We start from the raw sequence: 23,066 nt of genomic DNA, 5'->3' as shown, positions 1-23,066 counted from the left end.
GCATGCCTTGTACATGAGCAGTATTCACATGACATGAAGTATCAAGGTTAATGGAAACCAAGGAATCAGCAGCTAAATTCAAATACACAATACTTGAAAAACAAGCTACGCTTGTGTTCAACTTGTATATATATATTTGCATGCCTGCCTTTCCATACCATGAATCCTTACCAGGTTGCTCAGCTCTTTCAGTAATTCTACGAAAAAAAAAGAAGCTTCAGCTAAATGAGTTTCTTTGCGTTCATAGTACACATGCTCTATTAAAGCACAATCAGGTGAAAAAAGAAAGAGAGAGAGAGAGAATTTCCACGTCTATACCAGACATAAGATGCATAAAGCAGAAAAGAGAAAAATATACTAAAAAAGTAGATACCAAGCAGTGGGAGAAGGAGCAGAGGAACACAAAGGACAAGGCAGAGGGAAGAGCTAAGAGCATTGTGGGGCAAGGAATGATGAGGCTGATGCAAGACAGGAACAGCAGGAGAAAATTGGGAGAGGCCTTCATCCTGCAGTTGGTATAATGCGACTGGTGACAATGATTACACACGAACACAAAGTATCTTCACAAAAACCATGTGCTACGTACAGTGCCCTCAGCTCCTATTGAGAAGCATGTGGCTTCATCCCTGCTGAACTGCACTGAAAAGACTTCAGACTCATGGGCTACCCAATTTGTAATGCATTCATGAGTTCTCACATCTGAAAGGGAATGAAGAGAGAGTTAAAGCGACTTAGAGTGGAAGCTTGGGCTTGTTGGTGATTCAATTGAAAAAGGACACAGCGCAGAAAAGGCAAGGACATGAGACAGGGACACTAGTTAAAGGCAATAAATAAAATCTAGTTGCAAAGAAAGAAAATGCTATTCCAACATATTAAAAGTGCAATAACATAGGAAACACCAAAAAGTGCTTCGTGGTTCCTGTTTCTTGAAGAAGTCATTCCTATATGCTCGGGGCTTCACATAAACCCTTTTAAAAATAGTGGTGTGTCACTGACAAATGAGACCAATGGCATATTGTTGGCAGCTGAATATACGTATATATAATTAGTTATTAGTTCCACTTGGTTGTTTTGGGCACACTACAAGGTATATGAACACCAACTAGCCCAATTTCTCGCTTTTCTAGGCAGAATTATGTTTTGGCACACAAAATGCAGGATTTTTATTATTTTTGTGACCTCAACCCCCCATTTCTGTCACTGTACTCAAACATGAATTGTGAATATCTCCTAACATTTGCAAATAAGGGGCAATCACACATATGTGACATTCAGTTCAACCAGACAACTATGCGCAGTGGCACAATATTTAATGTCTCATCATTCCAATCAGGCCACCTGTACTTGCCTGCAGCAAAACTGCAAACAAAAGACCTTCGTACAAAAATAAAACAGGTTCAACATAGTGTGCACTACAATCATTAGCTGAAAATATGTTACCTAGTTTAGATTACCATCTTTTTCAGTCATGTGCCAATGCACTGGCAGATGACTGAGGATGTCAAAATGGCATTAATGCTTATGCACAACAACATTAATGCTTAAGCACAGTACAGTGCACATGAAAGGGCACAAGTGTGCACATAGGAGCAGGGGGAGGTCAAAAGGGGCAGTGACTTCTCCCATATCCAGTTGAGGTGAGCACTAGTTTTCCTCATACCTTTTGTTAGATCGCACAGATAAATGAAAAAGGTAGATAATTATGAACAATATCATATGCCCTGGGTAAATTTAAGAGTTCAGAATAGCAAGTGCATACTTTGCTTTCCCTCATATCTGAATAAATACTCCATAGTGATTGTTTCAAAGGTATGGCAGCCCTGCAGCTAGCTGGTATGAACTGAACATTCGGTACATAGTCAAGAAGGCACCAAAAGGATGGGGGTTGTAACTATGACGAAGTTTGGTGCCTCTAATAGGTACCCATGCCCAAACCTATATGTGACAGGGGCTCTAAAATGAGTTTCACAAAATTGGTTCCCTAGGCAGCATTTCTAATTTTTGCAAATGCCAAAACTGAATTTGTCCCACCATCTTAAATTCAAGATGTTTCTCAATTCAGAGAAGTAATGCACTGCAGTTCCGATTTACCTTCACACACACCTACTCATTATTGGCGCCCCTTACAAGATAGACTCGTGTGAAAACAACATGTGCAATGCATGAGCGCACTAATTGCTGGCACAACATATTGTCAGTGCTGCACAAAGCACATGGCACTTGTGCTCACAGAAACACTCAGAAATACATAAGAAAAAACAGCTGCATGGTTCTGTGGGCTGACAGCAACAGGTGAATCTAACGCTGTCACGCTGAATGACTCTTGTGGGTAACAAAATATGATGGGAGTTTAAACAGCATAGTAACAAGAGAAATGGGCATGTGAATCGTGTGCGCTGTCATTGGCACATCATACATTCTCACAGAGGCTAGTTTATTTCTGCACCATCATTGATTTCTAACTTAGCTAGAAAAGCACACAAGTAGTCTGGTAAGCAGCCATATATGATCAAAAAGAACAGTGTTCCTCTGGTTGGCTTATTTAACACAGTAGTTTTTCACCTCATTGAAAAATGCCAAGTTCAACAGAAAGAAAGCGCTAATTCAAAGATGCTTACATGACAGGGAAAACAAAAATAATGATCTTGCTTGCAAGTTTCGAAATAAGTGTTCTCACCAAAAAGACATATGTTGCCTCCTGATGTCCCACATAATAGCAGTTGGCCATTGTGGCTGAATACACAGCAATTCACTGATGAGCTGCATTTAAGGTGCCCCTGTAAATATGCAAACATGACAAATATTACAGATGAGTCTCATCTATACAGAAACATACACACATAATGCAATACACATAATACATGTGCGTGCTTGCGTGCGTGCGTGTGTGCCCGTGTGTGTGTGCACCCAACATGTGTGTGTGTGCACGCACAAGAAGGAGAGTACCCGTCTCCTTCTCTAGTCTGGCCATGGCTGTGCATGGCTGTCCTTGTAGCTGAGTGCATACATGGCCCACACACCATATGTTTGAGGTCATCCGATGGGCGCCATAGTGATGGACAAGCAAGGAAGGGCAAGCTGAGATTGCTTGTGGCTTCATGCACGCTACCTTCCTGCGTACCTAGTGTTGCAGGTCATGTCAACCGAGTTTTAGAGATGCGGCACAGTAGAAATGGTGAAGCGAGCGGCAGCATAAAATGTTCACTTTGGGAAATGCACCCCCACTGCCAGTGCTCCTCATCACGCTTTCATTGTTACAGCGAGTGCTCATGGTCAATCATGGGAATTTGTCCATGTTTGGCTGTGCGTACATAACACTATGCTTGTTTAGTTAGTAAGCAAATGTTTACTGCAATTTATATGCCCTATAAAACTATGAATCTTACTTCATGAAACTGTCTAATACTTTTCTGCTGCTATCAATACTTTGCCTTTGATTCGAAACTGTGATTTTTTTAAACAACAGTACAAAGTGCACCATCTGGGATGCCCAATCCTGCAGTGGCTACGGAGAAAACAGTGTAACATTTTTTATATAAGGATTCTTTTATCTGCAATCACGAACATGCTTATCTAGCCCTATGCTGGAAACAGTGATATATGAGTGCAGTCGGGATTGTACACTAGCATGAGAGAGAAGGCAACATAAGTGCTCTAGCAGCAGGAAATTAATCTTGTTTATCAAGGCAATCATAGTGTGCCTAATGCTTTCAGAACTGTTGAGTTATGGTAGTTCTACAATAATACTGTTACGTGAAAGCACAGTAGGGAAACTATTTAACAGGGTATATTTACAAGGGCAGCAAGCACAGGCCAACATGGTAGCCAGCAAACATCAAGCAAGGCACATGGTCGTCATCAGATCAGCAGTGGCCACTCATGGGTACGTCCCACTAAATCCAAGGGTTGACATCATCGTCTTTGAGTAGCGCGTAGCATAACCCCCGGTGGCAGATGCGGCGGCCCCGCGCCACTAAGGACCCACAGCAGAAGAAGATTGGTAATGTTTGAGTCTCAAAATGTGGACGACGTCGCTGGACAGTGGAACAGAAGATGTAGTGGTTCTGGCAGACACAATCTCGTATGTGACGTCAGTCATTTGTCAAAGGACGCAGTATGGGCCCGTGTAGTGAGGAAGGAGCTTTTCAGAAAGGCCCACATGTCGGGCCTTTTGTCGGGCGTCGCGTGCATATTCACTAGTTGAAGTTGCAGGGGAAGGAAGAAATGCATCCAACAGCAAAGTTGGTTCACATCCAAACAAAACATAAAAGGGACAGCATCAAGCAGTTTTGTGGCAGGAGGAATTATATGCGAATGTCACGTAAGGCAGTGCAAGGTCCCAATCACGGTGGTCAGCCGACACATACTTCAAAAGCATGTATGTCAAGGTCCAACTAAAGTGCTCAGTGAGCCTATTTGTCTGGAGATGGTATGACGTGGTGATCTTGTGCTACCTGGAACAGCAGCGCAGGATATCGTTGATGATGTTGGACAGAAAGATACGGCCTCCGCCATTCAGCAATTGACGTGGTGCACTGTGTTCTAAAATTACATCACGGAGGAGAAAGTCCGCCACGTCTGTAGCACAGCTAGTCTCCAGCGCTCATGTCATAGAATAGTGCATCGCATAATCGGTAGCAACCGCAACCCATTTGTTTCCTGAAGCAGTTGTAGGAAAGGGTCCGGAGAGGTCCAAACCAACACGGAAGAAGGACTTAGGTGGGACATCAATGGGCTGAAGATACCCAGCAGGAAGCATGGACAGTTTCTTTCGGCGTTGACAAAGCTTGCAGGTGCCGACATAGGACCGCACTGAGCAGGCTAGGCCAAGGGACGTATTCTGCGATTATCACTTTCGGTGACAGTGTCACCCCGGCTACAATACCGCCATCAGGCGCCCGCTGATTGGCTAGATGAGCAAAATAGGATGTCGTAGTGCTCAACCAGCCAATCAGCTCATCTGATTTTGCTCAAAAAAGAGCCCTTCGTATAGCAAATTCACACATAGATCTGCTCCACTCTTGGGTAATATAAATATTATACCATTCTTCGCTATGAGGTATTACAAACTGGCTTGTGTGGTCGTACACATATTAAATTACAACATCCCACTACCGTCATCTGCTTTTGTTGATGTACCTCGTCCTACAAGACATTTTTTCAACTGTCGATTTAACTTTCCAATCGTTAACAATTTTTGTGGTAAAATAATTATTGTCTATGCTGTTGCCATAATATGGAATATAGCACCTACAAATTTAAAGATAGTCCGATAATCGCCGATATCAAAAAGTTATTCCAAAGTGATCAATATGCGAGTCCATTGTAAACTGATGTCTTTTTATTAGTTTTTTGTGTGTATGTGTGTGTCTGTAACTATTGTATAAGTTCATGTATCTCTTAATTTTCATTTTTGTATGCAACAACCATTGTATAACTTGTTGTACACGAAATCGATGTACAATGTCGAGTTGTCTCGCTACCATACCTAGCACTCCCTGTGTGGGCCCATGTCTAGCCGAGAAGGTTAAGGGCCCAGATTATTTACATGTACCTTTTTTATGATTGGTGTGAGTAAACTGATTTGATGTAGGGCATCATCAATTCACAGTAACGAGTAAGCGCCTTTCTTTGTTATGTTGCTGAGGTGGCAATAGTCCACACAAAAGCGCCACGAACCACCCTTCTTTTTAACTAAAACAATAGGGGGTGCCCAGGGACTGGAGGATGGCTCGATGATGTCCTTCACAAGTATCTTGTTGACTTCCTGCTGGATGATGCTTCGCTCAGACGCCGACACGCGTTATGAGCATCAGTGAACAGAGCTGGCATTGCCAGTATGTACGCCATGTGCAACAATGAACGTCTGGCGCAAAGAGCGACTACCGAAGTCGAAAAATGTCTTGATACGACTCGAAAATACGTCTGAGGGCTTCAGTCTGCTCAGGGGGAAGGTCATCGGCGATCATGCTAGAAATTGCGGCTACCACAAGTTGTCAGTGTCAGAGTGCCCTTCTGAGAACATTTAGCATCCATTGCAAAAGCTTCTAGCTGAAAGTCTTGCATGCGGCAAAGGTGGGCTACGGAAAGCCCCCATGGAAGTACTTGCTTGATGAAGCCGAAATTCACAAGTGGAAAGTAGGTTCTGTTTGCCGTAATGCTCAGGACCGTGTAGGGTGCAGCAACGCCGTGCATGCACAGGCATCAGTAAGAAGGGTCACATAGTATTTACAATCTGGAACAGCTGGCGAACATGACAATTCGCACACATCATGGTTTTAGATGGTAGGCGAACAAAGTCGCTGCAATGTAAGCGAGATGGAGGAGGTTGGTCACTGGGTTCACAGAGGCGAGGCAGTTCAAGGCAGAAGACACCGGCAGAGCAATCAATCAGAGTGAAATTAGCAGAAGAAAATCAAGTCCAAGTACGAGTTCATGAGGCCACCGTGCAAGGACCGTAAAAATAACAACCACTTCGTGACCAGCAATGGTAATCCGAGCTGCGCACATTCCAACAACAACGACCGTCGCACCGTCAGCGACACGTACAACTTGGGTCATAAAAGGTGTAAGGATCTTCTTCATGTGGCTACAAAAAGTGGCACTCATGAGAGAGACCTGCGCCCCAATATCAACCAAAGCTCTGACAGGGACGCCGTCGACATGGACTTCAAGAAATGTCCGGTGGGCACGTAAGGGCAGCTGAGGATTTAGGGTCAAGGTCGACAGTACAGTTTCACCTCCAGAAGCTGCGCAGTCTAGTTCTCCGGTGAAAAGTGACGGCTAAAGGATGCGAAGGAGAGCAGCAGCGAGTCGGTGAACAAGATGGATGGCGATGCGGCGGAGGCAACTGAGCGTAGCAGGTACCTTCCTCAGGGACATTTGGTGCAGAGTATTCGGTGCAGGATGGATGGCGGCTTCCAGTATGGAAGGGACCTGAGTAAGTGGGAAATGGGCTAGGCGACTGAGAGGGCCACTGGCTGTGGCACTAGTGAGCAATGTGTCCAGTGCGGCTGCAGCGGAAGCAAATAGGTTTATCATCGGCTATTCTCCATTCCGATGGGTTTCTGGAACGATGAAAGGTGTACGGTTCGCGACAAGGCCTGTCCGCAGACACTAGGGTGGTGTCAGGAATGTTCATGGTGCAGACAGTAGAGCAGAGGCCAAGGTTTGCAAATTGCTAGGGAACAACAGCCTAAATGAATAAAACAGCCACCGTCGAGGTGTCAGATACCATGGGTTTATAAGAAGCCGGATAGGGGGCCTCGAGTTCTCGGCAGACAATGCACATCCCACTGTCTGATGTGGATGGTTGACAAGGGGTTGGCTGAGGCAAGATGCACCGACATTTGGCTCCCTCTAGACAACAGCACTCTTTGATCATACAGTCAATGGTGGTCATGTTGGTGAAGACAAGCAGATTAAACGTGTTGTCCACAATACCCTTCAAAATGTGGGCGACCTTGTCAGCCTCAGATATCTTCTGGTCAGCTTGTAGACACAAGGCCAGCACATCCTGTATGTACGACAAGTAAGGCTCAGTTGATGTCTGGGTACCAGTTGTTTCTAGGTGGCAAGCTGTCAGTGCACAAGATAGAATCAATCAAGAAAGGAAAGTCGCAAAGAACAAATGCGAAGCCCTACTATTGCTGCCCCAGGATGCATCCACCAGACAAGTGTAAGCATGTATCATCTACCTTCCCATTGCACAATTAAGAAAAAAAAAAGTCACACTGCAGACAAAAGGTTGTTTCATGCCCAAAGATCAGCTGTAAGCAAGGAAAAGTAAACAACGGCAAGCATTAGGTGAAATAGCAATTTTCTTCCCTTCTTTATTTTCAAATTTATCTATAAATGCGTTAGCATTAGGAGTGTCAAAGTGTGTGTGTGTGAAGTGTGGAAAGCCATTCATGTGGTAGTGGTAGAGAGGGTATGGGAGAGCTTCGAACAGCGTTTATGAATCAATCAATCAATTTTATTTACCAGAAAACAAAAGGAACTGGAGGGACACCTGGGCAAAAAGCTGCCGCAGCAGCTTGACGGAGGCCCAGGGTCCCTTACACGGTAGTAGCACTCACATGATATATACACTAAAGGCTTCATACATAACAAACATTACACATCGCACGTATGCATAAAAATGACATTTTACACTTGAATGCATTATACTAAAGTGTCACTATGAAGAAAGAAAGTAGTCATGCAAACCATTTTTATTTAGCGTAGCTGTGTGCTTATGTGCGTGTGTAGCAAGGTATACATTTGGGCAAGTTGGTAAGGATCCATGGAGTCGTCATTATCATCATCATCATCAGCCTGGCTACGCCCACTGCAGGGCAAAGGCCTCTCCCATACTTCTCCAACTACCCCGGTCATGTGCTAATTGTGGCCATGTTGTCCCTGCAAACTTCTTAATCTCATCTACCCACTTAACTTTCTGCCACCCCCTGCTATGCTTCCCTTTCTTAGAATCCAGTCCGTAACCCTTAATGACCATCGGTTATCTTTCCTCCTCATTACATGTCCTGCCCATGCCCATTTCTGTTTTTTGATTTCAACTAAGACGTCATTAACTCGCGTTTGTTTCTTCACCCAATCTGCTCTTTTCTTATCCCTTAACGTTACACCCATCATTCTTCTTTCCATAGCTTGTTGCATCGTCCTCAATTTAAATAGAACCCTTTTCGTAAGCCTCCAGGTTTCTGCCCCGTACGTGAGAACTGGTAAGACACAGCTGTTATACACTTTTCTCTTGAGGGATAATGGCAGCCTGCTATCCATGATATGCGAATGCCTGCCAAACTCATCCCAGCCCATTCTTATTCTTCCGATTATTTCAGTCTCATGATCCAGATCCGCGGTCACTACCTGCCCTAAGTAGATGTATTCCCTTACCACTTCCAGTGCCTCGTTGCCTATCATAAACTGCTGTTCTCTTCTGAGACTGTTAAACATTATTTTAGTTTGCTGCAGATTAATTTTTAGACCCACCCTTCTGCTTTGCCTCTCCAGGTCAGTGAGCATGCATTGTAATTGGTCCCCTGAGTTACTAAGCTAGGCAATATCATCAGCTAATTGCAAGTTACTAAGGTATTCTCCATTAACTTCTATCTCCAATTCTTCCCAATCCAGGTCTCTGAATATCTCCTGTAAACAAGCTTTGAATAGCATTGGAGTAGGGGAGCACAAACGGCAAAGAGAAAAGACAACAAGAGTGCGTTAAGTGCTCATGCTGTCCTTTTGTTTGTTTGTCTGTTTGCTTGTGTGCATGCCTAATTTCTTTCGCATTCACCACTAAGTCGTCAAAATTTTTTTTATTTCCGTACCAATTACTACTACTATTATTGCAAGGTTGTAGTTTGCAGCATTACGACAATGAGCAACGGGCAAACATGCAATGCTCCCACAAGCAATTTCAAGCAGACTGTAGCCCAACACGGAGCAAAAGCCAGTAAGTGAATGTTCTGTGCTGCTAGCATTATAAAAAATGTTGAACTTGCATTTTTGCATGAAAATATCTGGACAACACCATTGATGATAAATTGATTCTGAAACTGCATCTATTTCCTTATTTGCAAGTAAAGAATAAAGTTTTTCAGATTTGCCAACATCTGACACTTGTGCAAAGATTTTGTGCAAATCCCACAACTATTTATTCAACACTATAATTACTATTCAGTTCGAAAATTATTCGTAACGAAATTATTCAACACTATAATTAGTATTCATTTCCACTTCGCTTTGAACCAAAAGTTAATTTCTTGCACAAGCTTAGATAACTGAAAAGAGACGGTAACTCCCAAATTGCATGACATGCTGGAAGAAAAAGGTGCGCCATAAGACAAGAAGAGAGTGACCTCTCAGTTAGAAACCAGACAGATTGTATACATGCAAAGTTGCAGTAATTAACCTCACTGAATGCCTACAGTAGTATGTAATTTGATCAAGCAGTGTAAGGTCCATATGTGGAAACCAAAGACAGAATACAGGATCACCGACACACAGATCATGTACGTCCTGACAAAGCTGCATGGAGTGTTATTTTTCATTGAAACTTTCTTGGCCTTTGGCCAGTTCATTTCCTGAAACAATGAGTGCCACAGACTCAAAGGAGCATCATGAAGTTTCATAAGAAACAATGTCGCTTCTGAGTCCTGACAGCTTCAACACTGTCTGCTGCAAGTTTGTGTATAGAAGACACTTGAGAACAGCTTCCTAATAGCAGCAGAATCTTAATAGCAGCAGAAAAGGTGTCCCAGAGACTTCTTGCAAATAGACAACACAGTACAGTTGGCCAAATAGAAAGCCACAGTTTTATCACTCGTGGCTATTGGCTAGGACAAGGGAAACAGATATGTCATTGAAAAGGACAACATCGATCTGCTATTAGATCACATGCCATGAGCATTTGGGGTCCTGCTGTAGCTCATGCTGCCTAGGCATGCTTTCCCATGCTCTAATTTAGTTTCTCTGTGAACCTAAATAATGAGTTTCCTTGATAGGATATGTCAGCATATACTGTGCATGATCTATCAAGTCAGGTTACAGATAGCTTTTAATTGAGAACTTTCATTTTAACTTTGCTGTCATTTTTATCAGCGATTCAGCTTCGTGAGAACATGCATCCTTATGACCTATAATGTTTGTGCAAACACATGTAAGCTATATGTCTAAGTTTACATAAAGATGTGCTTCTGACATTTTATTACAATCTTTACCTTTCAAGTGACAAGGACAAAAAAAATGAAAATTGGGTGAGTTGGTGTTGATGCACGATTAAGGGCAGCATGAACAAAGAAACAGGAGGAACCACACACAACAAGCAGTGAACCTCAAGCACATTTTATTGCAGAAATGATGTGCCTAACTGCTTCTCTTACTTTGGGGGTGTAAAAAACATGCAATCAGGAAGAAGCATGCACTTAGGTACAATTTCTAAGTTGGGTAATCGTCCTGGATGATCCCTTCTCTGTCCTTGTTGTTCATGCTGCCTTTAACCCTTTCAGTGTCCGATATTTTGATTTTTTTCAGATTATTATAAAATGAATGGAACTGTTTATTTTCGGTTATTCAGAAGGGAAAAAATGACACAGACAATGGCAAATGCAATCTTAGTATAGTCCTCACTAGAGAGTGGAGAATGTATGGGTACATCAGACATGGTGGGACAGAAATGCGAAAATGTACTGGTACGTCAGTGGCACTGAAAGGTTTAATCATGGCAAGGACAGGACATTTCTTAAAACAATTAATTTACACTTGAACAACCATCAATGCATATTCCTTGTATATGTCAGTCAGGAAACCTATGTGGTCATCCACAAGTCATTCTATGTGGCCATCCGTTTCGTGGATATCCTTCAGACATTGAAATTAATATCCCTGCAGTAGGACATTCGTATCTTAAGTGGATCACCATCAGATATCTATGGTTACTTAGAGAATTGGGCTACGTGTTGTATGTGTAGGAGTGCCAGGTATACATGACTCTTCCAGCAAAACTAATAGTTTGTTTGCACTGTAAACTGTAATTTTGCATAAAGGCAGCATTTCACAGCGAGTTTTGTTTAGTACTACATCTGTGTGCATTAATTGCCCCCCACCCCCTCACCCTTATTTCACCCTTATTCATCCACAATAAATCTGATGTGTGCATCATCTGTAATGATGTCGCTTACGACGTGCAGATGCCGCTGTAAGGCAACGGTGGTGTAATCTGTCACTGCTACCGTGAAACAGTACGTGCTTTGCGCCAGTGGAGTGGGAAGGGAAAGGAGTTTATTGCATGGCTGTTTTTGAAATGATTTCTTTGAATGTTTTATTGACTTTGCTGACAGAAACCACTATACTTATGATGCATGTTAATTAGCATGTAGTTTTCTCTCTCAATAAAATGGATTTGTCCATCCTTGTGTGTCGTTGGCTCTCATGGTTATGCCACAGATTAACTGGTATGTTAGTTTGCTGTTTTGGTAGTTCTGCTGTGTGTTAAGTAGTAAATGTCAATTCTACTTAAGCATATACTTGCACCTAATAGCGATTTTAGTAGATTGTGCTCCTGTTGCTTTATTTGATCTTTTGCTTCCAAAGAAAATGGACACAGCAGCAGCCAAATACAATCTCTCACCAAACAAAATTTGGGAGGCTGTGAGAACGGCCAATTATAGGACTATAGTTGTTTTAATGCAGGAACTTTGGCAATGGCACACCTAGACATTAAATGTGTATGCTGTCGGCATCAGCACACTTCTAAATCCTAGCGACATGTGCCCTAAAAACAGACTCCATCATGTCATTATTTACTTTTTTAAACGCTTCCCAAATGCTCTATTTCAGAGTGTCAAGAGAGCTCAGGATTCTTGCACTGTACATAAGCGATTTTACGTAGCAAAACGCAAAAAGATCTCGTGGTCTAATGTCACATGACCGTGGTGGCCAGGCCATGTTTGTTTATCTACGACCCATTAATCAATTGGGGAAGTTCGCAGTAGCTATTGGTTAACTTTCCAACGTGGTGTGCTCAAGCCTCATTATGCTGTTATGCTGATAAATGCAGACTTCTTGCTGCCTATGGCTTTCAACTAGCAGTGACAGGAACTCAGTTTACAGAGTGCTCACATATGCATCTGCAGTGACTGTTGCCTCAAAAAGATTGCCCAATGATACCTTCTCTCCAGATTTTACACCACGCTGCTACACTCTCCAAATGCATAGGCCATATAGTAAAAAAACCTTAGGTTTTCTTTCAACAACTGGCTTTTGCAGTGCGAGTTTACCATGGCATTGATGTGCAAGATGACCTCATCACTGAACAGAAGGAGTTGAAGGTGACCAGTGTCAGCAGCAATTAACTGCTGCTGATCATCACAAAACTGCTTTTGCTGGTGCTTTCCTGGACACTCAACTTGTGCAGCATGCATTATTTATAAGGGTAAAGACTTGTCTTTTCAATACTCTGCTTACAGTGGATAAAGAGGTGCCAGACATCAATGCAGCACGTCTGTATGAGAGCATCTAGTTTTAAAGGTGCCTTCAATAGCATCGGTGAGACCTTACCATCAACTCCCCACATCGCACCTCCTTCCTCCTCCTTGGTACATTCACACTGTCGACCTCTTAAAATTTCTTCTTCAACCTTGCAACACAAGAACAAGGAGGCAGTTATGGTGAAGCTTTGCCCTGAAAGATGTGTGCATGTAGTGGGTCGATCTTGACTCCATGACCACAACACAGCCATGGCTTTCTCTTCCTCATTATAGTGATGCATACTCATCGAGGTCCTTATTGTGTATCCGCAGGAAGAAGCATGAAAGCCATGACTTCAGTCCACCAACTTAGGACGCTGCTATCTGTTGCATAACCAGGACAGCACATGACACGTAAACGGATAAAAATATTTTATTGAGGGAGAAAACTATGTGCTAACTGTAGTTGTGTCTAATGTATCCAACAAATGCGGTCTCTGTCAGTATTTAATTAATAAACTATGCAAAGAAAACATTTTAAAGGCCGTTGTGCAAAAATCTCCTTCGCCACTAAAGTCTACTTCCTGTCCCGCTCCAGCAACACATCATGTGCGCTATGTTTCACCACAGTGGTAACAGATGATGGCACCATTCTGTCGCAGCAGTGGTATCCCTTCAGGCAATGTGCACATCAGATATATAGTGGGTGAATCAGGCAAGTAATGCATGCAAACATGGTATTAAACAAAACTCAATGCAAAGTACTTTCTCTGTGTGAAATCTAAGTGCGAAAGAGCCAGTAGTTTAGTTTGGAGAGTCATGTACACATGGCACTCCTATGTATGCAACAGACAGTATAATATAATTGTTGAGCATTGATTACTGCACAGGTATTCTGAAGAGTTGCAAACCTGTGTATGCTGTCAGTGGAGATAACAGCATGTATCTCAAACAGCAGGTTCATATTTGTTTTTGTTTTTCGCAATGAAAAACAAAAGAAAAAGATTACTATGATGGGTGTGCAAATGGCAAAGGTTTTAAATGAAGATGGCTTGTTTTATATTGAAGGTATCGTATTTGATAACCTAGTAGTATTAATTATTTTTGTATACTCACTTATGGCTTAATATAAAGGTGTACCATGATCACTTCAAGCATGCATGCAACAAATACCTGAATAAGCAGTGGCTGTCAGTTGCATCAAAGCACCCTGCGACTCTGCCAAAAATATTTACCTGTTCCTCCAACCTCAGTTTTGTGTGGAACATTTCTTCCATTACAGAGGGAGGGAGCACTTAATGAAGTAGGAGTTAATATTTTTTGCACAGAAATTTGAATTGACTGAAGAAAAATTAATTTTATTTAAGGGACAGAAAGTAAGGCCCTCTGGATTTGTTACATCAACTTACTGAGCGACAAATTGAAACTTTACTTCAATGCGCTGGTGCATATCCCTTGCTAAAAAGGGCTTGAAATGGCAAATACAGCTGCAAAAAAGTTGTCGATCAGAAATACCATTCCTTTGATTTTTCTTGCAGTGTGCTCACATATTTTTTTTTTTTTCCGGTTATGGTCTTTGGAAAAGTCGCACATTATAGCTTGTTTTGCTGCCCTTTGATGATGTGGCAATCAGCAAACCTCCACACTTTTCGCCAATCATTGGATCTGGATTATGAAACATGAGGCCTATGAAGAGTTTCACGACTGCTGTAGAAAAGCTCTTGGTCAGTATTCTTGAGCGATCACTTTCAGGGATAACATGTCTTTAGTCAGACTTCATGCAACTCAGCATTGAAGGGGTCCGCAACTACAAGGGACAGTTTACACGAACATTTGTCGATCATGTGATGATTGAATTCTTGCCACAGTGCCAGTAATGTTGTCAGCCATAGGCACTGATGAGAGTCACATAAAATCTCGCGAAAGTGACTGCGCCCCCGAAAGTGATCCCTCGAGAGTACCACGCCTGGTTGCACCAGCATCACTAGCCCACAAACCCCTTTTTAATTTTTTGTAACATAAACACTAACACTGCTGCAGCAATGATTGTGCATGCATGAGCTCCGACAGCACTGCATGCAACAGAATGCATAGAAACCCTTGCAGCACTGAGTCACTCAAAAAAATTCGAGGACAACTAAGCACTTTTTATGAGTTGTGAATGCAAAAGCATTAATGTCCAATTGAACACTGCTGAGCGGTCGTTTGAGTTTTGCACTGTGAGTAATGTTTTCGGATTTTGCTGCAGGGTATATCGAGTTTTGCGATTAAATTGATGTGGGTCATTTTTCTTTTTACAATTTCCATGTTAGCATGCTGGCAGTAGACGGGAATAATTTGGACGATACTGCTAAGAAATCAAGGATGCTGCATGCCACTGACATCCTGTATGATGAGATACTGAGGAAGCAGCAGCGCCGGCAGGTGCACACTACCACTTAGCTCAGTGGGGGTAAGAGAGAGATATGGACTGTGTGCCAGCTTCTGAGAACGAGACGGTGGCACCCACATGCGTGCATCACACGACTGCCTCACCCACAACAACCCATCTTGCCTGCAGCCTCGCGGCACCATATCTACTCCGTTGAGGCACGCTGGCAACGTGGCATCAAGGCAATGCCATCTCCTATGACGCAACGGCTGTTCTGATTCACCCGCCTGCTCCGTCAAGGTGCGCTCGTGACGTGGCGTCGCAGCCAATGGGAATTTAGATGCCATTTTTCTGCTACAGACAACGCCAGCGTTTTCATGCAATGGGCCTGCTAATGCTTCCGCATCATTTTTTTTTTTACTAAGGAGGCTCGCATGTGAGAAGGACATCATTAAGACATATGAAGGATGGCCACCAATTGCACAGCACTAGGTGCATGTGACATGCACATCATCATTTCCACTTGCATGCACAGCAGTCAGTAGCCTCTTACCTGGAGCTGCTTGCTTTTCAAGTCCCACAGAAGCAGCTTCCCCGGAGCTGGTGTAGTTGTTGCCAAGGAGGGCTCTGAGTGAAGTGAACTCACCATGACTGGCTCTACTGGACTGCACGCTAGGCAAGCAACACTATGGACACAGAAAATTTATCAGCTAGTTCCTTGTTATACATACAAAAAGATACAAAAAGATACTGCCCCCTAAAGGCAACATTCCAAGAATGGTCTTGAGATATGTACTTCATATAAACTCTCCATACAGTAATTATAATGACTAAGTGACCCCATTATAACTGCAATATTTCTGGAGGAAACTTCCAAAATAAAAATGTGAAGAACACAAATGCACCCATTTCCTTTTAGAGTAATTTATGTTTTCATGTTGAAGCTATACTGACCCTATGGTATGTAGAAAGGAATGTCATTGTGTGTGTGCAGCATAATGTGAAACTTTGAAGTGTTCGAGCAAAATATCAAAATGACAGTGCAAATGTTTCCTAACCACCGTATTCCAGAAAAATGGCAGCCAGATGATTTCAATTAAGCAAGTAAGAGGACATATAATTCATAATGCTGCATCAATCTGTCAAGATCAAGATCCACAAAAGCATGATGGATCTTATCAGTAATTAAAATATTGAGCTCTAAGGCGCATTCATGCAGACTTACGCAAGCAGAAATATAACCGACATGCAAAATATGTCTTGCTGCAAGGGTATCTTATTATTAAAGATGCCATTTCAATCATGATGAATATTTTTAATAATGGCCGCACCATTTTCGTTTCTTCCATTTCGCAAAATCATTTACATGATTTCCACAAAATAACAAATTGTCATAGTCTTGACCAAAATAGAGAGTAGTTAGTTCTCTGAAGTTATAAGCACTCAACACATATTCTATATATGGTAAGAACTGAATTTTTGTTTGTTAGGTCGAACCATCTAGCTAATCTCACAAATGCAAAACTGTTTCATATCAGCTTCTGTAGCCAAATATAGAACGAGTCACTAAAAAGAAAAAAATGACAAGCACACAGTTCCCTTCTATCTAGTCACTCAACTTATGTTTTGCATTAGCAGATGATACGGGTCACACCGATCAGACCAACCAAACTTTCAAATAACTTGATAATAAATAATCTCTCATTACACAACCTCTAACAGCTAAAATTTATGCCTGCCAAAGATTCAAGGATAAATCAGGCAGCAACTTCAGAAACAAAATTAGTTAGCCCAGTTCAGAAGCTATTACTGATTTTATGAGTTACACCAACCTGTGCTCTTTAAGAACCGATGCAGACTCCGGCACAATATCAAAAAGCGCTCTCCGTTCCTTGATGTCATACAACCGCAGGTTTCCCTGCTTGAGCCCATAAACCAACTGAAAAGAGCAAAGTAATGGAGGCATATTACCTTTGCAAAAGCATCGAATCATCATCAAATGATTGAATCATTTATCACAGCAGCTCAGAGAGATCATTAATGTTGATAATGCCATTTCAGATGACATTCTCAGACCAGAGACAATGTGTTCACATGTCCCATTCGCTCCTGAAGATCTGCTAGTAACATTAAAAATATGGCCATAAGAGTTCACCACACTCCATTATATTTATTGACAGTAATTGGACAACGAAATCTCAATAGGCAGTACTAATTTAAAGTATTGTAGAATATGTCAGCTCAATACATAGGCAACAGTATTGCAATCTTGCAGTTCTGCTGAACCTATTGAAGACATCCGTGACCTCTTTGAAGTGCCACTCACTTTGTGGAAATTATCAAAACTACTTGCTGAGCAAGTCTTTGTCATGATAAGATGGCAGAGATATGGAAGGCTCTAATATGTATAAAACATTTAACATCCCTGCTATATGGAACAATTGCCAAAGGGCTAGCATGCCATGTTTAGCAGGTACAATTTTCACTCTAAGGCACTACGATACTTTGTCTTTATTAAATTAAAAGAAACAACATATTAGGTTTCTTATTGCAGCATATTAGATAACAGCTAAATAATACCATTCACAATATGTTTTACTGATCATAAATCTCATCCAGAAGGCACAGCTTCATATCATAACTAACCGTATCAGCATCAGAAATATACAGAATGCCAACACATGCCATTTCTGTAATTCATTCATCACTAGTGGCATGAGCAACCTTTGTGGTTTACTAAGTACTTTGCCATTCTTCTAGTGGACAGATGGTGTTATTAAGTGGCTTCCAGCTAGATCTTTTATTTGCCTTTCATCATGCACTAAAAATTTTTGAAAGCTGCAACATGTACTTCTAATTGAAACAGTACACTAAGCACAAAATTAGATGTAGCAATGTAGCCAATGCTTACCTATGAAGAGTAGGCAATACAACACTTTTGCTGGATAGTAACCAAAGCAGTTCATAACATAGTGTTCTGGGCACCTGTGAACCCTAACATTGCAATCCTTTGAAGGAATAGCAGAAATAGTCGTTAAATGCTTTCCTCAAGAAATGAAGTATAATTCATTAATGAGTGCCTATTATGCTGTTTGACACATCAACATGAAGTTGATGGAAAGCAATTTGCATTTCAAAAGACAATAACTAGCTACCTACAAGACAGAAATAAGCCTCCATATGTGTTTTCCATATGATGCTCTAACTGCATTTAGAAAGGAATTGAGTTATCTTATGCTTGATTGGACAGGCAGGGGATTGTAATGGCATGTGCAGTCCTGAAAGGCAAAAACATTTTCATTTGAGGACTGATTTTGAGTTTACAGATTCTTTGTACTTTCTTCAGAAGAAACAAGGGCCTGTGTTTCTCTAATAACTCATTATAAGCCACAGCTTCTACTTAGCACAACATATTTTCAAAAGTGTTACTTGCCTCATTCAGTTATTTTTCCTTGTTTAGTACTTAATACAGGATTTATAATTTAGTATACTTAGCTTACACTGTTTGTTGCATGTGCACGACAGTGAGTTTATCCTGGCACTGTTGATTTTGACAAACAAGCACCACCTTGTTTTCAAGGTCAAAGAACTGCTGGCAGCATTGTATGCCACACTGCTCTACTTAGGAGAAAAGACAGGATGGATTCCAAAAAGCGTTTCCTTTCTTTTTTTTCTAGTTTTTTTTTTCAGCAACTGTTGGCCTTTTGAACAAAATGTCCCCCCCCCCCCCCCCTGATGTGGCACAAAATAAACCTCACAATTTAGGAATGAACAGATAAGAAAAGGTAGCCCTCTGCCACAAGTTGTCAACAGAAATTTTCAGTTGTTGATTTGCAGTCCTTCATATGCATGAAACATGTTCAATGGTTTTAAGCAGGTTACTGTAAACTCGTCTATACTCTGCTTCGCCATCTCCGTGCAGTGAAGACTAGGGCTATTATCAGCCGATCAGTAGCGACAGCGAGCTCCGGAGAAGGACACACTTATTTTGTGCTATTAATACTTCCAAAACGGTTCTATTCAGTCAGCACTGCACACTGGACAATCGCAAGGGGACAATGAAAGAGCCTTTCCTCTGAATTGCTGATGCGACCCCTAGCACTGCACGGAGTGGGCGAGATGGAGTTTAGCAGACGGCCAAGTATGTGCATTAGCGAAGCTGGACTTGGCACAATGGCGACAATGCGCATACTTTCCAGCAGCTGCTTTCATAAGTCCTACAACTTCCAGATGCATGTTTATAATATTGCGAGTGTTGATGAACTGGAATGGTATCTGTTGTTACAACCACAAGCATATATTAGAAAGAAAAAAAAAGCCAAAGGAAAATCTTATCCTTGCGCTTTACATGACGCTGCCTTGTCCAAGTCTACTTCACCCATGCTGCATAGAAATGAGGAGAACAGGTGCAAAAAGCTGAACAAGTCAAGAAGAAAGGAAAGGTGAATGCGAATGGAGATGAATATATAAGCAGCGACTAAACTACTTGATAGTTTTTTTAAGTGCATTTGTTGATATAAAATTGACCAATAGGTTACTTCACTGGAAAGTTTAACATTTGAAAGTCATAATTTCTGCAATCTTTGTCCCATTATTTGCAAGATTGCTCAACTGAAGCGTTTTCTCTTCCGATGAAGCGACTTTTTCCCAGCTCCTGGCTCATAAGAGGAAGAAAGTTCTGAACGAAAGCACTGAAAATTCTTATTAACCACTCATGTCCTACAAATCAGAGACTACACAAAGCAGCCTTTTGTCAAGGCTACAAACTTAATGAACATAAAAGCCACGCTAACAACAACATAGTAATTCTAGTTCAATAAAGTGGACACAAGGCCCTAAATGATATCTATGTCAATGTGCTACACCCTGCAGTTTTCCAGACTGGTGATTAGGCTACCTCTGATGCATGGAAAGTAAGAGGCCTACTCTGTTTGCTTGCGCATTCGACTTACAAACTCAAGCCACTTAGATGACCGACTGAAGACGTCATGCAACGTCAGCAAGAAGCTTGTGTGTGTAAATGGTCCCCGTCGTAACACGCCAACTACATGCAGAGAGTGTGCTGCGGACACCAGAGGTGCAGCTGCAGCTACAGTAAAAAGAAACCAAGAGAAGATGTAGATGCAGGTGCAACTGGCTATCGTACACTTGGAGACAAGGGAGCACTTGAACATAACTTGCCAAGTGATCGTGCTTGTGCACCCACTCCAGGGCTGTCACACTAGACTTGGACGACACAATAGTGGCCAGCGTTCTTGGAGATGGGTTGGAACTCCAGACCCTACAGTGCAGATGGGAAAAGACTGGCATCTGGAGTCTTAAAAGGTGCATGCAATGCAAGCTAAAGCAAAAAGTTGGTTTCAAAATCATGGCCCACTTTATCACACCGGCTGTGTCGGCACTGGCCAGGGTGCCTGAATTGCTGAACTTGCAATGGGTGATGCATGACTGGTGTTCACTGTACTCCTCCTAGAAATTGGGAAGAGTCAGCTTGTGTGGCAGTGGGAAGGCCAAAGAGACATGCTCAGATTTGCAATGTTGGACTCACTTGATTGAGCAAGAGCAACTTGTCCTCCTCACCTGCCAGTAGGGAGTACAGTCAAGGCATGGATGGTATTATGATAAAAACTGGCTTTATTCACAAATGACAAAGTATTTTTTTATATACAAGGAAAGTCAGCTTTTACCAGAAGAGCTCTTCAAGAAAAAAGTTGACGTAGTTGCTCGCTCCAGCTTCTCTGCAAGCCGACCTAATGTTACATCCTGAAATAGGTGCATGCTATAGCAGTTCAATTTGATGCTTTGTAAAAAGAAATACATTATTGACATGCAACTCAGTACAGCTGCAAAATTCTCACAATGCCAGTGCATTACGCACCTTCAGTTGTAAAGAAGATGCTGTCGAGGTGTCTTGGGGCAATGTTTGGCTTTCAGAAGTGCTATTGGCTGGGGGTCGTTTTGTTTTGTCTGCCAGAGGAATGAAAAAGGAAGGAATTGGCAAAATTTTACGAATAATGAACTTCTGGGCATCTCCTTTACACATGCTGATGCAGCTAATACCATATATGACACATGCGTATGCTGCAATATTATCCTACCACATACTGGCCTGTGAATATGCAGAGCACACATTAATATCATTAACACTTGTGTAAAACACACATTTTCTATACAGTTGTGTTGTGCTCCGGGAAATAATGAGAATTTACCTGAGCAGCTTTTATGTCAACGAGTGAGCATTATACAAAGCCAATAAGAGATCACTGCACCAATCACAACAAACACTAGCAAACAAGCATCAAATAAATATCACTATATTTGCGGACAACTTTCTATGACAATGAAGGAAAAGCTATGGAGGCAAAGCATGCCGAAGTAAAAGCACCTTTGAAAAATGTACCACGTTATCACCTGCATTAGCTTAAGCTAAGAAAGAGAAAGCATTCATATTTACACAAACAACAAAATACATCACCGAGTTAAATTTGACTTATTTTTTTGCTTTTCTCTTCAGTGTCGCGGGCAAATGCGAAACTGTTGCATGTGGAAGCTATGCTGATTCAGTATCTGTTCCAAGAAACTGAAAGCTCTGTCTAGCCTAACTACTTGGTGCAGGAACACATCTGTAGATGCTCCGCCCCAATAGCTTTCCTTTCATTGTCACACAAAGGTGTCCAAAAGTATAGTTATGTACTATCAACTGGTGAAAGAGCTACCTCCAAGGCCTCTTCTTAAATTAGAAGAGGCTAAAGAAAATCTGCTTTTGCCAGTGGAGGTGCAATGGTCATTGTCTTCAGAAGAGATAACAAATAATAATAGAAGTAAAATCGTTAAACTGAATCTTATCACACAGTGCATCAAATGGCCAAGCTCACATTAATTAAGCATGTTTAACATGAGCTACAGCCATACAACAATAATAATAAATACAAAGTGTAATGGGACAATAAAAGACATCACACTACATTGCTGTACATATTTATAAAGTACAGGTCATGTACAAAAAAAATGTTTATGTAAAACATACAGCATAATCACGCAAGCCATACTGCTGTTTGCACATGCTGCTCACGTTGAGCCAGATACAATAACATTCAGCAGGAGGCACTCCACAGCATGCCACCTCTCCACTGAAAACAGTTCAGGGATGCCACAGCCAAGAAAAGATAACATGCACTACTACAGTTTCACAATAGTAACAGCAAAATGTGACCTAAAATCTCAATGGTACAACTTGGCAAACACCAGTACAATCTCTACAAAAGCATCACTAACTTTGCTCTTCTGATGTCTGTTTCTTTTGGTCTGCTTGCAGTTTGCGACCAGTCACAGGTGAAGTTTGAATATTGCCAAATGTCCGCATAAGTGCTGGTAAAATTCTTCTGCCCCCCTCCGCAGCTGGAGTCTCCCTGAAAAAGAATGTAGCATCATAAGCAACTATAAATACTTGGGTGTCATGATCACGTCTGATCTCAGGTGGAACACGCATATCAACTACATACAAAAAAAGGCCATGCAGAAGCTTGGGTATCTGAAACGTTCCCTACGTCAGTCGACAGAAGAAATAAAGTTACTGGCATATAAAACATTTATTAGGCCGATTCTTGAATATGCTTCCGTCTTATGGGACCCATTTACTGAATTAAATATAAGTAAACTCGAAAGTGTCCAAAGGAAATCAATAAGGTTCGTCTATAATTCATATAGCTGGCACACATCTCCGACTCAGC

At 41.8% G+C, this 23,066-nt stretch overlaps 1 protein-coding gene across 2 annotated transcripts in view; it reads right to left on the bottom strand.

Moving 5' to 3' along the window:
- The window catches only part of LOC135915789 (WD repeat-containing protein 91), a 57,922-nt gene that overhangs the window by 14,180 nt on the left and 20,676 nt on the right, over positions 1–23,066 (bottom strand). For both annotated transcript variants that reach the window (XM_065448930.1, XM_065448919.1), the window contains exons 6-15: positions 22,612–22,745; positions 21,215–21,303; positions 21,024–21,099; positions 20,885–20,916; positions 20,714–20,805; positions 20,518–20,617; positions 17,169–17,275; positions 15,890–16,022; positions 2,678–2,777; positions 587–699 (exon numbers count right to left, since the gene is read on the bottom strand). In XM_065448930.1, the coding sequence (XP_065305002.1) occupies positions 587–699; positions 2,678–2,777; positions 15,890–16,022; positions 17,169–17,275; positions 20,518–20,617; positions 20,714–20,805; positions 20,885–20,916; positions 21,024–21,099; positions 21,215–21,303; positions 22,612–22,745 (976 nt within the window). The remainder of the gene's footprint in view (positions 1–586; positions 700–2,677; positions 2,778–15,889; positions 16,023–17,168; positions 17,276–20,517; positions 20,618–20,713; positions 20,806–20,884; positions 20,917–21,023; positions 21,100–21,214; positions 21,304–22,611; positions 22,746–23,066) is intronic.

Source organism: Dermacentor albipictus, chromosome 1, assembly GCF_038994185.2.
Source record: "Dermacentor albipictus isolate Rhodes 1998 colony chromosome 1, USDA_Dalb.pri_finalv2, whole genome shotgun sequence".
Classification (NCBI taxonomy): Eukaryota; Metazoa; Arthropoda; class Arachnida; order Ixodida; family Ixodidae; genus Dermacentor; species Dermacentor albipictus.
The sequence above is the reverse complement of the archived record's forward strand: the minus strand, read 5'-3'. Positions and strand labels throughout refer to the sequence as shown.